The sequence below is a fragment of the Berghia stephanieae genome, chromosome 4 (assembly GCF_034508935.2).
Source record: "Berghia stephanieae isolate SIO BIC M18660-M18661 chromosome 4, UCSD_Bste_1.3, whole genome shotgun sequence".
NCBI lineage: Eukaryota > Metazoa > Mollusca > Gastropoda > Nudibranchia > Aeolidiidae > Berghia > Berghia stephanieae.
In genome coordinates this window covers 63,995,572-64,020,873 of record NC_088363.1, presented here as the reverse complement: position 1 = coordinate 64,020,873, position 25,302 = coordinate 63,995,572, and the positions used below count along the sequence as shown (strand labels likewise).

At 35.2% G+C, this 25,302-nt stretch overlaps 1 protein-coding gene across 1 annotated transcript; it reads left to right on the top strand.

The window, feature by feature from the left end:
* The first annotated feature begins 746 nt into the window (after positions 1 to 746).
* On the top strand, positions 747 to 24,745 carry LOC144971014 (cyclin-L1-like). Its single transcript, XM_078911307.1, has 9 exons — positions 747 to 1,516; positions 4,726 to 4,800; positions 5,272 to 5,381; positions 18,110 to 18,230; positions 18,586 to 18,650; positions 19,389 to 19,593; positions 20,325 to 20,445; positions 21,061 to 21,262; positions 21,624 to 24,745. The coding sequence occupies exons 1-9, from the start codon at positions 1,304 to 1,306 to the stop codon at positions 22,084 to 22,086; spliced, it is 1,575 nt and encodes a 524-aa protein (XP_078767433.1). The 5' UTR covers positions 747 to 1,303; the 3' UTR covers positions 22,087 to 24,745.
* Positions 24,746 to 25,302: the final 557 nt, after the last annotated feature.

Sequence of the window (25,302 nt, the reverse complement as noted above, 5' to 3'; positions counted from 1 at the left end):
AATTACGGTGATCAAGAACGAAACCTTTTGTTCATCTTCTTCTTCCTCACTCAAAATTGATAAAAATGTTATTTAAAAAAAGTAATAACACAGCATTTATTTGGCGCAAAATCCACTAGACGTGCTCAAAGCGCTTAACAAGGGGTCCCAAGCCAACAGCGATACTAAACATGAAGGACGAGACATGACGCCTGTCAGGCGATATTACAATATTTTTTCCAACAAAGACAAAGAACGGCCATGTACTCATTTTACACCCGAGTACGATGAGAGAATGTGAGTAAAGAGCCTTTTCCAAGGACTCAACTCTGCACCACTCAGAGCGGGTCTCGAAACCTGGACCTTCCGATCCGAAAGCGAGTCATACCACAAGGCTCCACCACAGAACAGGGAGGAGCACTGTTCTGTCGACCACATTGCCTCACTATTAATTAAAATTTATTTCTAATTTCAACAATTTTTGGAGTAAACACATAGTTCTTGGTATCAAATTTATTGTAAATTTGACGCTGATCACGAATCTGACGTCAAAACAGCGACAATCCGAAAAAGATTGTCCACTTTTTTATACTGCCACGCCCCCACGCTCGTCGCCCAGGTATTTGGCCATACACGCGTTTTCACTACGATTAGCTTCAGTCGTGCCTGTCCCCAGGTCGACACTGGTTGAAAACTGAGCGTGTATGGACCTTCTGGGCTTCTGGGGAAAAGGCGAAAGGAAACGGGAGAAAGGAAAACGGAATTGTGGATCTGTCTTGTTTCCGGTCGAAGGGTGTTTTCTCGCCTACTCATTGAAAATTAGTTCTGGAAAGGAATAGAAATTTAAAAAATGAAAACTTAGCTATCGACCTGTTTTTTTTAAATTTCTACTCTCAGTGACGATGTAATATGTATACAAACAGATTCAGCAACTTACATTCTTAAAACTCAGTAAAAGCTAGTACCGAAGGACTACTTTTTGCATATCCGTCCACATATCGTTCTCTTATCGTTTGTGTTCTTTCAAAGCTGCCAGATGGTTACGCGTGTGATCAAAATTGACGAAATTGGTAAGATGCAGAATCATATTTTTATCATTATTATCTATTTTTCACTAAAATTCACGACTAAATAAAAAATAACAATGTTTTTTCCCCCAATATATTCGACTTTTTGATTACCAAAACCTTTGAGTCCCCCCCCCCCACCCCAGGCTAAATTTGGCAACTTTTAAAGTCGACATTGGCTTCGGGAAACTTTAGCCACCTGGCAGTCTTGCTTGGTCATTTACTCTTGACTCTTGCTCATTCTTCATTTCTTCAAGATGGCGGATGTTACTACAACCTCCAATTCGAACACCATGAAGCGTGACTTTAGTCGTGTCGTTTTAACTCTTGATAATGTTCTTATACCAGAGGAGAAAATTTCTTTGACTCCATCTATGTCCGATGGATTAGACAAGGAAGTTGAAACAGATCTCCGAATTCTAGGATGTGAGCTGATTCAGACTGCTGGTGTCCTGTTGAAACTTCCACAGGTGAGTCTCCCCTCCTTCATTTTCAATTTTCACATGTGCACTTCTGCTAAATTCACAAGACGTGTCAAGAAACACATCACAGGTTAGAACCCAAGGTCGCCAATGTTCCGTATATTTACGGAATTCAGTATGTTATAAACTAACTCTCTGTATATTTGGCTGCCTCTACGATTCTCATCCTGGACTGGACTGACTGGGTGGGAATCGATAGAAAAAGTAAACCGAGCTCTCACCCCGGGTGAGAATAGAAAAACGTTTGACCTCTCATCCTGGGTGAGAATCGAGGTAGTGGTACCTTCTCTCGCTATTCTCACCCCTGTATATAACAGGTAGGGTTAGCGTAGCCACCGCCCTTCTCAATTTTCAATAGTCTCTCACCCGAGCCCGATCATCATCCTCTCGCGACTGCTTTTACTTTTAGTGGGATGGGGGAAACTTTGAAAAAAAAAAATTTGGGGGGTTTGGGAGGGGGGAAGTTTTTTTTAAAAAAAAGTCTCCCCCCTCCCAAACCCCCTACTAGAACATTATAAAAACAATTTAAAAAACTGGGGATGTAGGAGCTTTCGGAAGGCCTCCAGAATTTTTTACCAAAGTACCATTTATTTATTCAATTTGTCATCATATTAGAACAAACCTTGACAGATTTGTGAAAGTTTAAAATTTCCTAATTTGACCATTTTTGATTCTCACTCCCATTTTATTTTGATTTGTGAGTTATTGAAAGGTAGTGCAAAGCAGTCCTAGGTTTGGTTTTTTTTTTTCTATTAGGGATAGCTAGAGGTCATTTGTTTTTCCTATTTGGGGGTAATTAAAGATACTAGGTTGTATTTTTCTTAGGATTAGTTAAGCGAATATTTGGGTTCCCTGCCTTAGCATGAAGAGCTTTCGGAAGGCCTCCCAAAGCTATAATGATACCAGCGGAATTGTGGATTCAGAATTGGTTACAGTTACCGATGAAAATCATCTCCCACACTATTATCACTGCAGTGAATATAGCCTTCCACATCATTATAGTGAATATAGGTAGTCTCCCACACTATTATCACCGTACACTGAAAATAACCTTCCACAACATTATCACCGTACGGTGAAAATAGTCTGTCAGCTGATTTAATTTTATAAAGAAGTTAAGATGTTAAATAAACATGCCATCATGGAATTTTGATTTACCAATTGTCATTGATTTTAGAATAAACTACAGCAAACGATAGAGTAATTTATCCTGAAGAAAATAAGACATAAATAATTAAAATACATCCATAAACAAAAAATCTATGGAAATTTTTCTGAGGCCCACCACTCAAAAGTCCAAAAAATCGGGTCACAGCCACTGGGCCATTTTCGGCTCCCGGCTGAGGGGCCAAATGGACGTTTACCAAAGTACCTAGTGTTGGAAATCTATATACTGGAGTTAATAATAGGGGAGTATACAGATTTCCAACACGATTCCCATATCTCCAAGCCCACCGTCTAAATTCTAAATACATGACATGTATTATGTATGTTCACCCCCCTTCAGTCCAGTACCACTAAAAGCAGTCACGAGAGAGATGATGATGATGATAGGGTGAGAATATTGAGAAAGGTGGCGGCTAGGCTAGCCCTACCACCACTAACACTTGTTGGTTAATTAGACCTGTAAATTCTCATTCAATTAACTGAAATCGGTCAATTCATCAAATTCAAATATTTAAAAAAAGGAAAGTAAGAAAGAATTCATGAATCGTAGTCGAATACCTGTAAAGTAATTAGGAATGTTCCACAGCGCTGCGCCTAGCTCATGGGCCATTTATATTAACGATAGATATATTGCCAAGGCTAAGCGACACTTTAGAATTGCCGTGTCTGAACACATACCAGTGTATTTTCACACAGCCTTTGTGAAATCATTTTTTCACTCTCCAAACCTGTCGTGTTCCCAATGGTAGCTAATTTTAACTGAGTCGTTGAGCGATAAATTTCAGTTTCGTCTAAGCCAAAATTTACCACATTTACCTGGAGGGAAGTAAAAGTACGAATAAAGTAAAATGCAAAAGCCGGAAGTGCGATATGTAGACACCTTGAAATCGAAAGTTAGGGGTTACTACAGTACATCTCGATTGCCTCACATTGTAAACTTACTGGTTGATCGTTTCTAGTTTCCTCTCTTATTGGGTACCTTATTTTAAGGTACAATGGTAAGTAGCCTAATTAATTCCAGCACAAATTAGTTTTCTGCCATTGTTTTGCTCGAGCTTGCTGTTTACTATTCATTTCAATTTTTTTTATTTTTCTGCTACGACGAATTACAAAGAGTTTCAGTCAATTTTTATAGAGCTCATTTACAGGTCTAATTATAATAGTACAACAGGGGTGAAAGAAAACCCAGAAGAGCAAACCAAAAATAAAACAAAAACAAAAATCGAGATTGTGGCACATTAAAGATATTTGTAATAAATCAATAACTCATTAAATAACTTGATTTTTTTTTTTTTAATCAAAAAAGAAACATCATAAAGAAATAGAAAAAGTTCAGAAGAAATTCTGTTCTGCCCATATCACACTGACTCAGCTCATACCCCTACTTTGGACCGAAGGATTGTTGCCCGTCTCACATTATCAAAATGTTTTTTTCTTTGTCCTGATTTTATTTGGACATCATGTTATGTTGTTAGAAAAGCTTTTTATTTATCCTTTCATTTGTACCACAGTTACTTTGGTTGACTTTTGTTACTTTTGAGGAGTTTTAACTCTTTTCTATTTAATTTCTATCTGGACATCCAATTGATCTATGATGATTGTGTCTTTCTCATTAGCGGGGTTAGACTTCCCATTAATTTTATGTAATTATCGGTAATTAAAATATTTAAAAGACAAATAAACTATACTGCCATGGGAGACTGTTTAGAATGATGTCCTTCATTAAATGAGTCAACAAGCAATTGCAAATCTACACTCTAAGCTAAACCTTTTTTTGTTGCATTGCCCCCTACCGTACCTAAATGAATACCAAAATTAGGTGCATACCTATGTCTTTGATCTGCCAAAACCCAGTTTTTGTTGGCTTGCCCTTCATACTCATACACACTCATATACCTTCCCTTATTTTTAACCATCCTGTCATCTGCAGAAATATCTGGTGTGGTTGAATCAATTTCATACATTTTCTGAGAATATATAATCCATCATAATTCTCGCTTTACATAGTTTGTCTTTTTTTTTTTTTCCAGGTTGCAATGGCAACTGCTCAAGTAGTGTTCCAGCGTTTCTATTATTCAAAATCCTTTATAAAGCACAACATGGAGGTAAGAAATTTTCAAACTATTTTTTAAAGAAGGAAACAGCAGTTATATTCTTTTATGTGAGCCCACATCATTCAATTTGTTCTCTAAAAATCCTAATTAATTGTCAATGACATCTAAGTTGATACTTTGTTTTTGTTTCGACACTATTGTGTAATACTTTCTGTCGTTTAATGTTTTGTTAATTACCAAAAATTGTTGGTTAAAGGGTTTTATTTTGTCCACAAATTCATTGGCCTTTCTTGAGATCTTATATTGAAAAGATTGTTTAAATGGACTGTCCAAGAGGTTTTTTTTTCATTTTTACCGATATGGCCGCTGTTTCCTATTATTTTACTATCTTACGAATAAATTAACCCTCTATCTTAAACCTACTATAATTTCCTCGTTGCGTGTTTCTCCAAAGGCGTCATAAAGGACAAAATGGACATTAGAATGTATTGTTCACTTTCCCAATTGGTTATCATTTGGCAGGTTGTGGCAATGGCAAGCGTCATGCTAGCCTCTAAGATTGAGGAATGTCCCAGAAGGAATCGAGATGTTATCAATGTGTTCCATCATGTGAAACAAGTGAGGAATAAACGGTAAGTTAATTGCATTAATTTTTTTGTATGTGCACAATGATCTCCATTTACCAACACCTGTCAGGGTCCAAAATACATCTGTCTAGGCAACTTCATCTTTTAGCATCATGTAAAAGGGTTGGGGTTTGATTTCATGTCATCTTATGCACACAGTGTATGGTGATTATTTGTCATAAACTGTTGCTTTCAGTTCCTAATGAGGATTATTTTTTATCAGTTAAGACTGTTCTACTTTGATCTTTATTGGGAATCCCTTTACTGCTAAAAATGAGTGCATACATACATGTTCATATCAGACTGCATCTTGTTTGCTTTAATCTTAATTAGATGTAACAAATAATGTCTGAGATTTATTAAAAGCATGTCGCTATCGGTAACCCATTCATTCAGGATTTCAAACACAATGGTACAAGACTCTTATGTGCAGTGGGTGATGATGTGGAGGTCATTGTACACTTTTATTTACATGGTAATCCTTGTCACAATACAGTTAATTGACATGTCATGCTTTGAGCAATTTAAAATGCAAAATTATTTATTCCTGAGTTTGATAGAATATTAGGTGTTAATTGTGTGTGTACTTTTCAGTTTTTAAATATATTTTTTTACTTGATAGCTTTTTAACTCAATCTCATAATTTGGTGACAAAAGTTTTTATCTCTTTTATCCTGCCTTATTTTATTCTCAAATTTTCATTATTTGCTGAAGGTATTTCTGGTGAAGAATGTGTTTTTAGATAAATAAAAATACTTTATTTTATCTTTAATATTAGCATAACAAGCTTTGTTAAGTTCCTTACTCAGAATATATCTGTCTCTGTCTTGTATCTCAATCTTAATTGTGAATTACATAACCAATAAGGTTATACCCATCACTATTATTTTATAACAGGGAAGGCGTTCATGGCTGTGATTTTATTATTGCATTATTTTGTATTTACGTATTGTTTGCGTCTGTGTTGGAGATCATTTGTCTCAATGCCATTTTTTTTCTCCTTTCCATGGATGTGCACACAGAGTAAAGGTGGCTCAGCCTTGGTTTGAGAACTGGAAAGTTTGGAGATAGATATGACTAACACTCTTATGTTTGTCTTCTCCATCACCTTGCTCAACCAGTCTGGCTTGGGCTTGTATCCGTTTCTTCACCTTGGCCTTGGTGTCATTATGGTTTGTATGCTACCCAGGCAACCATTTATTTGTTGTTTCTTTAATCTCTTGCTTTTTAAAATTGGGATTCCTCAAGGGTCTTTTAAATAGTGAGTATAATATAAAATTTATTTAAAGAAGTTTGATATATGCTTTTGTATATCAAGACGCATAGCTGAAGTAACAGAATCCTATTGATTCAATTTCTCAGATATGTGATCGTTTTCTTTAATATTTTAGATTTATTGAAACAAATGAACAATTGGAAATTTTGTATGGAAATATTTATTTTTGTTGTGTGGTTGGGGGGAAAGGGTGGTATGAATACAAATTGCTGAATATTTTTGTCTGTTGTTATTATTATATTTTGGTATATATGAATATTGTAATTTGTTGAAAATAAAGATTATTTGTAATGAATTGTTACTTATGATTTAGAGAGTGATATGGTTTTACAAGAGGTATCCTAAATTGAGGTGAAATGGAGCCATGTTTTAAAATAGTTGATCACAATAAAATTTTATCGTTTCTTGAATAGTATAACAGCTGTTTGATCAGAAATCTGATAGCTGAGGTTATGAATTTTGATAAAAGCATATATGGAATTATAAGCATAGTGAATGAGAACTAGAACATGGTTAATAGGTTATCCTGCTCAATCATACATGTGCAATTAGACCTACGACTTGTAAGGATTTAATTGGTGTTTGTAGATTTTTTGAGAGCCAAATTGATCAAACTCAGATTTGTAAACAGGATTGTAGACACATACTGTTAAAAGATACCATTTTACTTAATATGCGGCTAGATTGAACACTTGTTAAACCAGTTGTAAAGCGTGTTCAAGTAGCTTATGCCTATATAAAAATACGAAACCATTTACTTTGGTCTGATACAGATTTTTTATCTTGATATAAAAAGGTATTTGCTTTCATTTTGTCAGGTCTTTGAGGGTTTTTTTTTTCCCACTTTTCTCCTCTCTCCACTTGTTTATTGGTTCATACAATTTTATTATGTTTTAGGATTGATCGTAAGTTATGTCTTTTTTCACCTCGATTTTGGATATTCCTTGTAAGATGTTTAAGTTCGAAATTGGAGTTTGCTACATTTTTGTATTCTCACTCTTTTATCTAGATAGTTATGTATCCTTTGATAATGGAATCATTTATTTATAAATCAGATGTAACTTAATCTTTGATTTCTGTTCATCAGAGTAATCAGAGCAATTTTTTTTCCAACCACATCATTGTATGTTGAGTTTGCTCGAAGGAATCACCTCTACAGCTGCCCATCAACATCTGGTGTCCCTCCCCGTGACCAACTCTGCAGTGTGCGGATACATCTGTGATATTTTGTGGTGTTTTTTTTTTTTCTCTCCCTCCTTCAAGGCAGGTGTTGTACATGTATGACAAGATGATTGGTGTTGTTAGAATATAAAATGTCAACTGTATATTCTATAGAATTTTGAATTGGGGATGTTTCTGAATAGCTTCCTCAGGCCAATTACCAAGATGCCAGTTTTTCAGAACATTATTATTGATTTACCGTGAAAAAAGTTTGTATCACCATTTTCAAGTTTTCACTAAAGGTGCTCATTAAAAGATGCAACCTACAAAAGTTTTAATGTGTTAAGCTCAATTCACAGATTGGATTAGATAGCAATGATTTCCAGTGGTTGTGTTCAATCAAATTTTGGGTAGATCATTTATTTTGTTTTTGGCATAGACAGAGCTGCCAGCTATCCCCCCAGAGAAATCTTGCCTGAATTTTTAAAAATCTTTGTTTTTGTTTTTCTTATTATTTTTTGATATTCTACAAGAAGTTAAATGACTGACCTGGGGGTTTAATCAATGTTGTTCATGATGTTTATCTATTGAACTTCATAGCATAGCAAAGACTTTCAATTCTTTGTCTCATTCTTTTAATTTATACTTTAAGCATTATAACTAGTTTTTCCATTTTTCAAGTTCAGTGATAATGTTTGATTATTATTTTTAAGATTCTTTCATTATAAGGTCAGTGGAAGTTTATTGAGGATTAAAATAATAAAAAGAAGTCCTGATTTTAAAAAATGGTCTGATGCTACTTTTTGTATATTTTTTTTTCAAGTGAGCACACCATCTACAGTGTAAATGTCAAATTTTGAAGGTTGACAATAGGGACTACAATTTTTAGCCCAAAAAATTACGAAATTTTAAAATTTTCAAGTAGGCTGGTCTGCATTTAGTGTTAATAGCTACATCACATATGGTTTTTCTTTTGTATCTCATTATCCATTCTTTGGTTGCGTCCAAAATTATTTTTGGATTAGGAGTCAGTTTTCAATAGGCTTAGTACAGATTTGTGAGTCCTCCGATTATATTTGGAAGTTCTGACATTTTAGTTGTGGACAATAATCAATCCACCTTCTACAGTCCCCTTATAAGTGACCCCTTCCCAAAAACAAAAACCCCAACTAGTACTCATCACAGCGGAACGTTCTGCTAAGTCTGCTATTTTTAACTGTCCGTCCTGCAGATCTGCGAGGCGTTGTCGATGTGCAACCATTTGCTTGTGAGTCGAGTCACTGAATTTTAAGTGGAATAATGTCTATGCTCTTCAAAAATCATACTCTGTTTTTGCAGACAATGACATGAGTTGATTAGTTGTACTCAATAAATGAGACTGCGGTTGTGCAAACTGAGCGAAAAAAGAAAAGAGCTTTTGTTTCAAGTTTTCCAGCTGAATTTAGCTATGGTTTTCGGATCTCATTTGTCTTAATTAAAAAATAAAAACTGGAGATTTTGTGGATCTTTCTACTGACCCCTGCCCTCCCTTGATCTACCCCTCTTCCCTCTCCATTCTTTTGTCAGCATGCTTGTTCCCAGTTTTCCACCTTCTCCGGATCTGTTTATAAAACGATGTAAGAGTATACCAAAAGGCAATTTGCTGTTTGGTTAGAAATATTTTTTTCTGTTAGTATTAGTCACCTTGGGTTAGGGGAGTCGTAAGCATTTTCTTGGGTTCATTTTTTTTTTATAGTGTCGTCATCTAATTTTTTGTACCAGCAAAGTACTCAATTGTATTCAAATGTTTTGTTCTATATGCTGAGTTCATGATTGTAGAATACGAATTGTATGGTTGATAATTTTCCATACCTTATTCCTCTAGTTTGAGGCCAATTGTTGACCCTAATCTTTTCCCGAATGCTAGCGGGTGGTTGGATGGGAGCATCACCCTTGAATCATATACCTATGATGTTCGCATGGGTGTACGATCCGATAGTGATGTCGTTTCTTCTTCTCTTCACTAGCCTATCCTGCTTCTTTGGTTTGTGATTGTATTTTTGACAGGGGATATTTTTTTTTTTCTGTAAATCTTCTGCCTGTTTGTTCTTGGTTATTTATAATTTAGCTTATGATGTCTTTAGGTTATGATTTTTATTTACATTTGTACTATTTTTGTTAGATTGTTTGTTTTTTTGTTTCAGCGGTCTCTCATATAACCTCAATTGTGTTGGAAGAGACCGAAAGCAACAAACAAACAAAAATTTCCCGAATGCTCTTCGTAGTTGTCAAATTACAATTAAGCTATATTTTACTTTTCTGTTAGAATGAGTGATTTACACATTTATTTTTCATGTTGATATTCTAATTGGGTCTGGGGGCATCAATTCTTCTATATATGTATTGTTGCCGCATTTTGCTTTTTATAATTATATTCAATGTATGGGTAAAACTAATGACACCTCAGATTGTTGCATGTTTTAAACTGGAACTATCTATCAAGTTTCACTGAAGACAGATCATGAGGTACCTGTGTATTTTACGTGTCACATGTGTTAGATTGCTTGAGCGTATAATTTTTACCTAATGGGTGAGTATGTCATTTAAGAAAACATTCATTGATTGAGAAATCCAAATGGATCCTCAGCACTCTGCTGGTTCAGATTATTTTTTTGCACCAACTTTTAACATTTTGATGGCTGATTGTTTCTTCTGGTTTTATTTTGGTAAAGCTCTTTAAAGGTTACTCTGACTTCATGCTTTAGTAACTTGCATTTTTGCTTATGGATTTCTGGATATTTAGGTTTAGTCAAATTTTCAGCTGGTTTTGTTGTGCCGAATCGTTTCCTCTGGTATTTTTGTACTAAGTAGCTTTAGTGAAATTGTACAGTTTACGACCATGTATGTTAACGTATGTTAAACGTGTGTTGATGAAAGATTATAATTATTTGGGCAGAATAATCTCTCTCTCTGGAGATTTGTTACAATGTGCAAAGGCCATCCACTTGGTTTACTATTCACATTAATATCTCTTATATTTTGTTAATGGCTCATGGGTCTTATTAATGTTCAACTAAATTATATCCTGGTTATTTTCAGCCCATGGGCTGATTTCAGATTTTTACCATTTCTCAGTTTTCAGTCTCTCAACTGTCAACATTAAGACCCTTTATTATCTTTCATGGAAGCTCCAAGGCCTAATAATAGATCGTAATCCACGATTCTGTCAGTCTTATTTTAGACTATCGGGGAAAATCCAAAAATGAATAATTCCTGCTTCTGTCTAACCTGCTTAACATCACGCTTTCTACATCAGTGGGGACTTGCCACCGGTCCGACATGTACCCGTTGTGGTTATGAGCTCGAAACCGCAGAGCATCTAGTTAAACGGTGCGTTGTGACAAAGCTTCCAGTCAGGTTTGCGACGGTGCATGTGTGTGGTACGGAATTTGCATCCTGGATTGATCGTCATAACATAGTAGTTTGAGCACCATTAGAAACTGCTGCCTTCCAAGGTCACAGGTTGCTGATTGTTATCTATCTTTGTTATTCGGAGTGGAGACCAAATTTCAGCCCAAAAGTCAAAAAAGTTGAATTGCGAATCATGTATTTACTCAATGTACAGAGCCGTCTTGCTTTTTTTTAAAAGAATTCTTTTGGTGGCATTATAGTTATAGTTTCTCTGTGCAAAATAGACCATAAAGTAAGTAAAACTTGTTTTATTAGTCAGGTGTATTGTTATGGATTACCTATCAAGAAGTTAGAAAATGTATGAAACTTAGAACATCAATCACAGTGTGAATGTCAAGGCCATAGATGTATCCATCAATTTTGATTACTTTCAACCAATTGTACATCATAACTATAATCAGTAGAGAATGTATTACACAATGACCAAAAGTTTTCAGACTTTTTTGAAAACTGTGCGCTTATGTAACCATGTTATTTTATGTATTATTTGGTTTTGAGTTGGGCCGATTAAAATCACCAATATCATCGTTGATTTGGGGACTTGGTTGGCATTGCCATATATGATCTAATGTATTATATCTTGTATAGTCTTGATACGTAAACAAATTTTTTTCAAAGACAAAGTTCAGATTTCCCCCCTTCAGTTTTTAATTTTTATGCCAAATTGTTAATGGGTGATTTGATGAAATCATGCCAAGATACTGTGTAGGGTTCCATACCTCCCATAGTGGGCAGGGAGGTACTTACTGTGTCTTCTATCCCATTATATTTGTTTTCCAACATGCTTTCTGTCTTTGTCTTAGGATGAGATTACTTGGTTTTGTCCTGGCCGGATATTCTAGCTTCTAGGAAAACAGTCAAAAGTATAGTTAGTTTTGGGAGATGATATTTTTTGTCTTTGAAATTATCTCTCTGCTATGCAAGGTATTGTTTTATTTATATATTGTATGTGATTTGTTGTTCCTCTTAGTGGGGACCTGTGCTTGTGTCTGGGTGAGACTTTAGGCGATCTCAAACTAAGTACTTTGATAGTGTGCTCTTGGAATCTACATATTTCCTATTCGAACCACTTCCCCTTTGTTTCACCTTTTCTTGGATGCTTTGATTGTAATTCTGGAACTTCTTAATATTCCATTTTCTTTTTTACTGGCGCATAATGTGTTGCAAACACCGTAAAACATGCCAAAATCTGGTTTCAATGGAGAAAAAAATACTCATCCGGTCTGAAGCAAATAATTCTGGATTGCGGGCATCTTCCGTCACATTCTGGTGAGGCCTTACGGTTCCACGGATAGTGTTACCATAACTTGGAACTCCGTCATCGTCATCATCACTTCTCCTTAGTACTACTCATACAAACAACCACGCATTCGTCACTACCACCACTTCTACAGCACTAAGTTTTAGATTTTAAAGTCAAAATGTTCGATTAACCCAGGTGGAGACACACGACCAAAGTGAACCACAGAACATGCATTCTGAAGTATTTAAAAATGGGTTTTGGGTTGATACAGGTTTTATAATTGAATGCAGCAGTATGTCGTGGTTGATATGGTTCCAAGTTTAGGTCTCTGTGGCCATTATGTTGCATTTTTAATTTGTTAAGATGGTATGGATTTTTTCCTTCTTTTTAGGTTATTTTTGGTTTGGGGTGATCTTGTTGGTGGTTTGGGCTTCTGGATAGGTCAGTTGGTAGAGCACTCACTTCCCTTGCAAAGGGGTTGGAATTGAATCAGGGTGAAGTTGATTGATATGGCAGAATGCACTTTGCTATCGTTAAGCGTCCTACCCAAAGGGTAACTAGCTTTTGCTATTGTTAATCTCTGTAAAAGCGGGGTAATTTCCAACTTATTAGTAACACTTATGTCAGGTAGATTTGAAATGCTGTGGATGGAAATTTTCTGAGTTTCCTTTACCAACTGCTTTTAAAACTTCTTTACATTTACATCAGATGTATCCCTTTACAAATTGGCAAGATAACCAAGGTGATATATATTAGTTTTTGATCATGCTATTATGAATTTTTTTATATTCAGGTGATGGTTTAAAGCTATCTTTTTACAAATTGGGTTTTTTTTCTTTAAAAATTCCATCAGTTAAGAGAGAATTAGTTGCTTGATAATATGAATGGGCCAATTTTTTTTTTATTATTAAAAAACAGTTGTTCAGATTTTACTCTTAATAAGATTATTGCGACTAACTATTCTGTTTTGATGGGATTATCAATATTATTCCTGAAGCCTAATCAGGTAGGGCAAGTCAGATTTGGATTTAGGTATCAGCACTTTTATATTCCCGCACCCTTTGTGTATGTGGTTTTGTTTTTTCATCTGCCATAGCAAAACATTTAGAGGTTTCCAAAAATCACATACTGAATTATACTGACAGGGTTTCAAGGGTTTGATTTTTCAATCTGATTTGATTTTGTAGATAACAATTCTATTTTAACACGGTCCAGACATGGTTGAAAACTTATTTGTATCCCTTTGATGCTTCACCTAAATTTTAGTTGTAAATATGGATCACCATATCAATTTTTAAAAGATAAATGAATTGCTTGCATCTTTGGTTACTGTAAATTTCTTTTTGATATGTATTTTAAATATGTTGTCGGTAGGGGCTGGCTTGTTTTCTAAATTTTATTTTATTGTAATATTTCAGCTATGTTTGTTGTTCCCTGTGCCGCAATTTGGAGTTTTGATACTTGATCTTGTCACGTCTCATTTCAGTCTTGCTTAACATTATTAGAGTGATTAGATGACGCCCTAGTTTTTTGTCTTGTATCATTAACTTTTTGTTGGGTTTCGGCCTTGTGTAAGTTGAGTATTAAATTAAGATGGTGATTAAGTGTTAAAAGTGAGATTTGGAAGATAGCAAGCTTGGCTCGTTTCACTCAAAGCACCCCAGTTATTTTCCCCAGTCCCCACCCCTTTCCCATGTAATTGCTGCATTGGTGACATTATGGTAATCTGAGACTTCTGATGAAATATTGAATTTGAACAAGGTTTCCACTTTCTTTTCTTCATGATTGCCAAATTTCAGTATATTTACTGAATTCAGTATGTTAAAATCCTCAAAGTACTACATATGTCTTTTTACTGGAGTTAAATGCTCAGTTGACGATGGATGTGCTTGCGTAAAGTTCAGTAAATTTTTGCCACCTGAATTGGCAACCCTATTTCTTGTTCTTAAACTCTGGCTCTATGCCTTTGTACTGAATTTCCTGCAATACAAATTGTTTGTTTATTCGTGTGCATGTGTTGCTAACTAATTTTTGATTACTGGCCATGATGCTTGTTCAAGCCAGCTATGCCAACCTCAGATTTGGGTAAAAATAAATGGGTTACCCTCCTTTGCATTTCCTTGAACGGACCATGCCAGGTTGATGCATTACACCAACTTGGGCATCACTTAGTCAAAAATTACTGCTCATTGACCTAGAAATTTCAGAGAATTCAAATTGAGGTATTTAACTGATTCTTATTTTAAACAGTAGTGGGGGGGGGGATGATATGAGGTTGCACTGATCATTGCTTTAGAAACAAGAGATGAAAGGTTTTAGATTTAGAGTTTCAATTCCTACACATTATTTCAGTGTAACATTAATATGCGGAGTCCAAGTTCATCTGGTGAAGTACAAACTGTGTCTTCTATCCCGTTATATCTGTTTTCCAACATGCTTTCTGTCTTTGTCTCGGAATGAGATGACTTGGTTTTGTCCTGGCACTGGCCGGAATCCTAGCTGGGAGGGAAACAGTCGAATGCATAGTTATTGTTTTGGGAGATGATATTTTTTTCCTTGTAAATCATCTCTCTGTTATGTATTATTATTTTTATTTTGAATGTATAATGTAAGCATTTGAGTGTGTTCCTCTTTGTTGGATTTTGTGCTTGTGTCTGGATGAGACTTGTAGGTGATTTCAAACTAAGTACATTGGTGGTATGCTCTTGGAATCTACATCTGATCCCTATTTGTTCTCAGTTCCCCTTTGTCTTACTTTATCTTGGGTGCTTTAATTGTAATTCTAGAACTTTTTACTATCCCATTTTCTTCCTTTTTACTGGCGCTGATATAACCTAAATGTGTTGCAAGCGCCGTAAAACCCTTAAAATCAAAATCAATCATCTGGTGAAGGTATTGTTATTAATGTAGCAAATCTGATTGTACTCAATGGATTTAAATCTCGCTTTGTTGATAGAGTTACTTTTACTACTTTCATTCAGCTTGTTTTCTTGTTACACTTATTAATATTGGTTGTTGATTTAAAATTCATCAGAGATGAATGAATAATTGCTTTGAGTCAACATATTTAGCATTCACTTGATACAACAATGCAATGAATTGCTTCTTTGATTATATATATAATGAATTATTGTGTAAGGAGATGCATGTAATGACCAATACTATTTATTAGTGGGCACTCTTTTCTAAATGTATGATAAATTCTAAGCTTTTAATATTGCTAAATGCTGATAAGGTAGTAATGTCTATACTGGAAACACCACGAGTAAATGCCAAGTGGACTGGCCTGGTATATTTAATCTGACATGGCGGTTTTTTTGAAAAAAAATAAAAAATAAAAAAATCCAAAAATTTGTGATTAATCTTCCTGAAAACACATAATTAGTTCATGAAGGAGAAAGGTTTTTGTTTTTTAAGGGTTTCACGGCGCTGGCAACAAATGTAAGGTCATATCAGCGCCAGGAAAAAGGAAGATGATGAGATAGTAAAAAAGAAACTATTCTTGATTAATTATCTTTCACGTTCTGCATGAGCTATCAAATTAAAGGATAAAAAAATCTGTCTTTTAAAACACATTATTATTATTGTTTTGTTTTTTTCTTTGTAAAATCTCGAAAATGTGCAAAAAAAATTGTAGAGTTTGCAGCCGCAATGCAAATCAGTGATATTTTGCGATTTTTTTCCAGCCGCAATCGATGCAAAAAACTGCCATGCCAGTCTGATAGTCTATGGCGGGTCTGAATTTGCCTTTTGGTTTGTGAACAAATGTTTTGTCAAGATTTCATGCTTGTGTATTTTCATTTGGATTTGTTTTTATTTCTTTGATTTTCATGTTCATTCTTTTATTTTATCTATGTCATATTCCATTGGGGTTAAGTTTGGATAGGATGTTCATTTCCTTGAATGCATTGATTGATTGTGTGAATTTTTTATCTTGAACTGGGTGGAATCTTTGGCCTCCAATGGTGGGCAGGAGGTCACTTGATTTGTCTTCTATCCCCTTATATGTTTGGGTTGCTTTCTTTCTTTTTCTTGGAATGGGATCACTTGGTTTTGTCCAGGCCCGTGCTGGAGTCCTTGGCTGAGAAGAAAACGGTCAAATGCATAATGTTAGTTTTGGGAGGTGATATATTTTTTATCCTCCCTGTAAATCATCTGTTATGTACTTATAATAATATTTTTGTTTCGTATGTGCAGACATTTGAGTGTATTCCTCTTTATTGGGATCTTTTGCTTGTGTCTGGAGGAGACTTATCGATGATCTTTAACTAAGTAGATTGATGGTTTGCTCTTGTAATCTACATCTATTCCCTTTTTTAACCAATTCTCATAGCAGCCATCTGTCCCGATTTGGTTTGTGTGTATGTAAGGAAATGACTCTGGTATGTCTTGGGAGTTTGGTTTTTTGACTGGTAAATGAAAATAAGGAACAGACAAATAGAGATGAAATCTAGATTTATTTTATAATACTCCAAAACGAACTGCCATTTTGGGTAATGACAGTAATGCGCATTAGGGTTTCACAGTTTACTTTTTTGTAAAGTTGGCCGCTATGGATTCCCCTTTGTCTTGGGCACTTTGTACATCATCTTCTTTTACTTTTACTGTGTGGACGGGTATTCTGTTTATGTGTGTGGGTAGCCTTTTCTTTTTACAGTGCTCAGGGGGGGGGGGGGGGGGGGTTCTGCCAAAAATTTCAGACTTTTTTTTTACATATTGTAACACATCTTGTTCTGTGGTGAAATATTCCTTGTATGCTTTTGGTTGATCTCATATCTATCTCAGCCACTCAATCCCTTCCTTTCTCTGCATTTCTTTGTATTTATAAAGATTTGTTTTAATTGATGTTTGATTTAAACAGTTGGGTCATAGCTGTAATCTGCAAGTTCTTTAAACACACTCTCTGGATTTACAATTTTTGATCATAGCGTTATTTACAGAAATCTTTTGGGACTCTTGTCACCAGACACTTCTGGGCACCTTTAGCTTTATGGTTACATGATATTACCTTACCATCATCATTATTTTTTTGTTTAATTAAAATGTATTAATTCATGCATTTATTAAAATGTTTCTAGTTTTCAATTCACGGATTTCATTAATTTTTTATTAATTGCAGTTTTTTAATGATTTTAAGGGAGGTAAACCTCTTTTCAATTTGTTTCTGCCTTTAAATATTTTTGCTTCTGGGAACTGGAGTGTGGTATGCATGGTTTTCTGAAATGATTTTATTTTGGGTTAACTCGTATAATAAAGAATTTTTATTCTCTATGTTAAATTATGCCTAGGGGTCAAAATCATTTGTCTTTGTGTTTGTCGTTTATTTAAAATTTCAATATTCTATTTTAACATACAAAATTTCCTAATTGTTTGTTTTTTCTTCCCCATTCCCCTGTTTCTGAGTGTGTGCACATCCATGGTTTAATAATGCCCTTTTTTATCTTTCAGCTTAATGTGAACTCAACACTAGCGTTAAATGCTGTAGGCCTCCGAAGTTAGATATGAAAATAATATTCTTCCCCTACTTTCCAGTTGCAATAGCAGTCCCTTATTCCAAGTCTCACAGTGATCTGTTACCTAATTGTATATATTGTATACTTACAGGACTGTCCATCCGTTAGTGTTAGATCAGCATTACATCAACTTGAAGAATCAAGTCATCAAGGCTGAAAGGCGTGTACTAAAGGAGTTAGGATTTTGTTGTCATATTAAGCACCCGCATAAGGTAAGCTAGGGCCTTTTAAGCAGGGTTCATGTGTAGTCTGACCCATCAACTTATAATTTTCTCTTATTTTGATAGAATCACAGACCTAACTGTTTTCATTAAGGCACCACATTACGTTCTTGGTGAAGGATGTTCAGTCTGGGTTTTTATAAGAATAGTGGAATTGATTATCATTTTGACAACCTTGGAGAGATTTTCACTAGTGTTGTAATTTATGTTTGAATACAAGAAAGTTGCGACCAACAATTTTAACATTGAATTAATTTTTACTTTGTTATACGTCCATAGGTATTTGACAGGTTAAATTTGGCCTTTTGGATATTTATTTTCATTTATCTTCCTTTGTTTTCTCCAGATCATTGTGATGTATCTGAGGATTTTGGACAGCACGAATAAACGGCCGCTGGTCCAGTGTGCATGGTAAGGATATTTGTCTCTATTTATGGGTGTTAGTGGGCTTGTAGTTATGTCATTCGTGCTTTTTGCTTTATGTATATATTTTTTTCTTATAATTTTAATACTGACATGTCATATTTGATTGGTAGGTTTCGACAAAAGAAAATGAAATAATTGAAAGTTACTAATATCTGTTCTTTTCCAGTCCTATTGCTATATTTTAAGACTGATTGTTATTTATGAAGGCTTTTGGACTGAAATTTAGCCTGATTTTTACTGAACTGGGTCGTTTTGTCAAATATATAGAATGTGTATTCTTTTAGACAAGCAATCATACACTTTCTTGCCAAGAGGTTGACAGTACGCACATCAGTTCTCAACTGCAACAGATTGTTTTCATCATGACTACCACACAACCACATCATCGGCATCACTACTACCAGCACTACTGATCATATGATTTTGCAATTTGACATTTACCAGATTGTTATTCAATGTAAAGTGGTAGGGCATTTTATTTACATATGGTACTGTCCCGTGTAGATGTTTCATGTGAGACAAATTTTATCATCTCTACATAGTAAGAGGGATTTAACATTTGCCATGCCGGTGAATCACTTTCGGTTTAATACTACCTGATTTTGTGATTCTTCCTGATTGTCATTAGATGACGTCCCTCATACTGTATTTTTTTGGTCTTTTAAAATTCCTGTTTAATACCTAATAGATCAATCGTTTTCCGTTTTAAAAATATAATTTCAGGAACTTCATGAATGACAGTCTACGTTCAGACGTTTTTATGAGATTTCACCCGGAGTCTATAGCCTGTGCCTGTATCTATTTAGCTGCTCGTCAGTTGGGAATTCCCCTCCCCAACAACCCTCCATGGTTCTGGCTGTTTGGTGTTGACGAGGATGAGATACAATTGATATGCCTCTCAATTCTTCGGCTGTATGCAAGACCAAAAGTAATTTTCTTTTCTTATTTTGTTTTTTAAAAAAAATATTTAGTCATTTGGATTTTTTTAAAATCCTGTGATAAAATGTTTAATTGCGATGATAATATAACGCAGTTCCACAGATTTTATTTTTGTTTTTAGAAGAAAAAATCTCCACAAAATTTTTATTAAGATCCAGCCGTTACCTATCAATATCATGTTATGCTCAGTTGCGTGCCACAACTCTCACAGTGAAGAGCTCTCTCTCTCTCTCTCTCTCTCTCTCTCTCTCTCTCTCTCTCTCTCTCTCTCTCTCTCTCTCTCTCTCTCTCTCTCTCTCTCTCTCTCTCTCTTTTTTTTTTTTTGTGTGTTTTAAGATCTTTCTGTGAAATACTGATATGCAATAAGGGAGTATGATACACTTGTTGCTCGAAGGCCGATTTTAAATTTAAACTTTTTTTATATATCTTGGAATGACTTTATATTTTGCGATTTATTAAACGTTCATGTCTAATTAATAGTACAGTAATTGCCGTAATTTAATGGCTAAAGTAGAGATTGTCTTTGAACTTACCCTTTTTTTACCTGGCAGTTTTAGGTAGAAAGCTAATTATGCTTTTTTTATGGTGTGGCAAAGAAAACTGGTTCTGTGAAGATAAGTACACATGGAATTCTCACTTAAGCTTATTTTAAAAGAGACCAAACAAAAATAATGCTACAGAATGGAACATTCTCATTACCTTTTTATTTCATTTCTGCAGCCTAATCAAGAGTTTCTGGAAAAGATTGTTGAAGATCTGAAGCGAAAGCAACAAGCCTCCAAATCAAAAGCGAGGGGTATTCTTTCTGATGTGGACACTCCAAATTCAACATCACGTCAAAGTAATTATAAATTTTGTTCTTACAATTTTGCATTTAACTGTTTTGAGTGCAATTCTATGCTTTGCTGTCCCGTTATCAAATTTATTGTTAAAGCAAAGCCCCTAGCACCTTGGAGAAGTTTACCCGAGTTATGTTGTGTTTATAAATAATAACGGCTTGTAGACAGTTGTGCTAGTCATTTGAAAGGATATGGTGGTAAGTTGTGAGCTACTTTCTGCCAGACCCAACTTTCAGTCTCACATACCTGCCAAATTTTTCATAATTTTACTAATTTTAGACAAATTTCATGGCCAAATACGATTGTTTGGGGGAAAATTACGAATTTTTAATTCTTAGTAATACTTTAATGATAATAATAAGAAGAAAAACAACTACTACTACTACTATTACTATAATAATAATGATGATAATAATAATAATATTGTGGTTGTTAGTACACAATTTCAGAAATTACGAATTTCCTTGTCATAGTACTAAAAATTGACAAAAAATATTTAAATTTGAAGTTTTCAATTTGGCAAGTCTGGTCTCATAGTAACAGTAGAAATTGAGTTTCATGTTCTTTTTTTGCTGTATATATTTTATGTATAATACGTCCACAATGTCACTTTTCAGATTCACCAAAAGTGGTTAGTCCTAATCCCCCATCACTTTTGGCAGCTATGAAAAAAGAAAAGGAAAAATTGGAGTTGGCAGCCACCAAAAGACATGACAACGGAGATGGTGGTAGTGACAAGTCTGATCATGCCGATGAAAATACTAACAAGAAGAGATCTGATGCCAGTGATGACAGTGACCGCAGTCACTCTAAATCCAGGTAAAAATTCACCAATATTTTAATATACAGCAAACACCACTGAAGTTTATCTCAAGGATACATAATAAAAAAAAATCAACTTATCTGAGAAAGTCTAGTTAAATGCTTGTTTGGCTACAACTTCCTGTCCCGTTATGTACTTTGTAATTTTTTGTTTTTGCTTTTTTTTTTTTTTTTTTATTTCTGGGAAGTAAGGTACGAAGCTCAAGAGATGGACCTTTATTGCAGGAGTGCAACAATGTTGAACATGTGGATTAGAATTTATGAGAATTTATAGCAGACTGGATAGATTCTGAGCTCTTGCAACACCTCCTCAATATGTGCTAATAACAATTTGATTTATCTTTTCTTTTTCTTGCAGATCATCTGGGAGTCAGTCAAGTCGAAGTCGTTCTCGATCACCAGGATATAGAAAAAGGAAGCGCTCACCTCCAAAGAAGCACTCTAAACAAGACGTTGTTGGTCGAAATGATAAGAATAAACGTAAACACAGATCCCGTTCTACCAGTAGATCCCGATCACCATACCGCCACTCCACCTCCAAAGTCCCAAAGAAGTATCGTCATGATGACCTGAAGGACTCTAGAGATTACTACAAGGGTGACTACAAAGATGGTGGAAGGGACAAGGACTACTATCGTGAGAAAGACTACAAAGATCGAGATTACTACAGGGAGAAAGACCACAAAGACAAAGATTATTATAAGGACAGAGAATATTACAAAGATCGTTCTTATTCACCTGAGAAAGACAAGCATCGATCATCTCGCAAACACCGTAGTAATGGACACCGAGACAGCCCTGTACGAGAAAAGAGGAGGTAATGACACTTTGATTTTAGGCACCCGTTTTTACTTCTTCCCAGTAATGTTGTCTTCTGTGAATATGACATTCCATCCATGTTGATATGATAGTCAACAGACACAAATCAATGATTTTTATGGTGTGTCATCCATTGTTTCAACAGGGTATATGTTTGGCTGATTTGGATGCTTTAATTTGAATTTTTAGTCAAAATCATGAGACTTATAACGAGGTTTATATGCTTTATTGAGGTGAATGAACATAAAGTGCCACAGGAGACACTTTATAAATACTTTGAAATAAAATTCTCTCTCTATATTTGGAAAGGAAAGTATTCTGATAGTCATCAAATAACACTTGAATTTTGAAAATCCAGACATGACAAAATGAGAGCAAATTCATTTCTCAAGAATTTTGAATTTTTGTGCTTCCACAATTGATGTAAGAAACTTCCAACCTTGACGTCATGCAGCTAAACACCAAAAGGATGTATCATATCTGTGAAACATTTTTAAAGCACAGTGACTAGAAAGATTAAAGATACAAGATTTGATCAATACACAAATTTTTTCCAAGTAAAATTTAAATTGTTTGCTATCCTTAGATAGGAGTACTCGAAGCTGAAGACAAGAATATGGCGAGCTTTTTTAAAATGTGACATTTCTGCCATCATGCAATACCCTTTATATCAAAATGGTACAAAGGGAGATATATTTGTCTTTCAGACAGACTTGGTTTAAATTTTAATTTTGTAGTTTATTTTTTTTATTTATATATTTTTTTGTTGTTGTAAAGTGTAAATAATATCAAATTTTGCTCTTTGTTTTTTTGATGGCAGAAGTATCAATGGTTCATTGACAAAGTTTTTGAGAAATCTGTATCTTGACTTGTGACACAAAAGATAAAAGTTTATATTTTTTTTCTTCGAAACATTACAAAATTAGAATTTCAAATTTTGCTAATTTTAATTTTTAAATCCCTTTTACACCTTCCTCTTTCCAACAAAATACCATTTTAAGACTATTCGTCACGTATACCCATATATTACTACAGTTAAAAGCCACTTAATTGGATCACCACTGATGCTAGGAAATCGTTAACCCTCTAGTTTTCAGATTATTTTTGGTGGAGTAGATAATGTGTTCCCTATATGGCCATGTCAATCATGTAGACATCCTCTGATGATATAAGCCTACCCTTTGATGTCTGCAGTCCCATTATCGTTTTCTACAGTCACTCAGTCATGGCTCCACCCAGAAACTATTTCCATTCATCACCGTATTTCTATCTTTTGTTCTCGTGAGTTCTAAAGTTTTTTGATTGAAGAACGGTTGGCTATTGGGATTCTTGACTCTTCAATGATTGGTCGTTCTGACAGCCCACATGTCAACTATGCCTTGAGTCATTGCTGAAGCTTTAGAAGACGGTCGTCGGATAGTTGCGTCATTATCACTCAGTTGTAAAGTAATAAGGGCAGAATGCTTTAGCTGTTAACTACTCATTTGTTAAGAAAGTGATAAGTCCGGAATGCTTACATTCTTTTATTTCGTAACACTTTTATTTGAATGTACTCTGTGCTACAGTAGAACATGAAAGTAACGTACTCGGAAATAGCGAGTAAAATCTAAATCCCCGTTTTTTTTCTCTTATTTGAGTCAATAAAATTAGCATGCAAGTAGCGAGTATGAAAAAGATGTCAACTCGGAAATAACGAGCATTTCCTACCCCAGCCTAGGACTTCGAACGAAGTAAAGCAAAACACCAGACAAGGGCGATTTAAATATTTTTAGCCTAGCTTCTTTTCTTTTCTTATTTTTCGTTACGAGTAATATTACATAGTAGCCTAGTCTAGAGTACATAGTAGGGGAAACAAATTTGGGTGGGGGTTGGGTGTTTGTGTGCGTGTGGGGGTCAATTATTCACCCAATGTGGTGCCCAGCCAACATGTCAACATGCCTCACTTCGCAGCATCGGTCAGCGAGTCGCATTCGTTAACGAACGACACGATCAGCGAGAGAGGGGAGCGTGGAACCATCATTTCAGTGGGTCAGTGATTGAGTGATGCGCTTGCTTACCTCATCAAACATGCCTAGTGCATACAAACACTCGCACACACACATACACGAAATCTTGATGGAAATGGAAGGGGTGGATCAACTTCAACCTGTGGCCATCATTACGTAGTTAACGAAGGATACGGTTCAATCCCGCCCTCACCCCACTTTATCCACACACAGTCATTTGCACGCACGCGCGGCACACACGCACAAACACACACATTTTGTCTTTCCATATTTTTGTACGGCCGAGTGATCTTTCGGAATAGCGAGAACTCGGAAATAGCGAGTAATTAGGAGTGGACCTGTCGAACTCGCTATTTCCGAGTTCTACTGTATATATTTTATTCTCACATAATCAGGATACCACAATTATTTTTTTTTATCACCAAATGAACTCAAATCTCCAAAGTTAATTCGCTCAAGACCTAATCAGCTCAAGATGGCAGTTTCTTACCATATATTTTCTAAAAGTCATAGGTACTTTGTGCAGGCAGCTATATAATTCAGTGAATCACTTCTCATGTGCAATTTAGGTTTTGTATGTAAGTGTGCATTTGACTTTAACTTATGTGTAAATATTTGTAATATTTTGTAAATAAAGGATGACTTGCACCATAAATTTGAATGTTATCTTCTTTTATTTCTATTTATTAACTCATGACTCAGCTCTTGCTGCCTTTAATGCCTGCCCCTTCCACTTCCACATTGGTTGATAGTGGGTGAAATTCTCCTTTGACAGCTGGGTGGGGTTCCTGACCTCCCGTCGTGGGCAGGGAGGCACTTACTGTGTCTTCCTGGGTGGGGATCCTGACCTCCCATAGCGGGCAGGGGGGTACATATTGTGTCTTCTATCCCCTTATATCTGTTTTCCAACATGCTTTCTATCTTTGTCTTGGAATGAGATTACTTGGTTTTGTCCTGGCCCTGGCCCGAGTCCTGGGAGGGAAACAGTCAAATGCATAGTTATTCTTTTGAGAGATGATATTTTTTTCCTTTGTAAATCATCTCTCTGTTATGTATTATTATATTTATTTTTAATGTATGATGTAAGCATCTGAGTGTATTCCTCCTTGTTGGATTTTGTGCTTGTGTCCGGATGAGACTTATAGGTGATCTCAAGCTAAGTACATTGATGGTATGCTCTTGGAATCTACATCTGATCCCTATTTGTTCCCA

Coding starts and splice junctions, on each gene's coding strand:
- LOC144971014 (XM_078911307.1), top strand. CDS start 1,304: ATGGCGGATGTTACTACAACCTCCAATTCGAACACCATGAAGCGTGAC. Junction 5,382..18,109: donor AAACAAGTGAGGAATAAACG/GTAAGTTAATTG, acceptor GTATACTTACAG/GACTGTCCATCCGTTAGTGT. Junction 19,594..20,324: donor GGCTGTATGCAAGACCAAAA/GTAATTTTCTTT, acceptor TCATTTCTGCAG/CCTAATCAAGAGTTTCTGGA.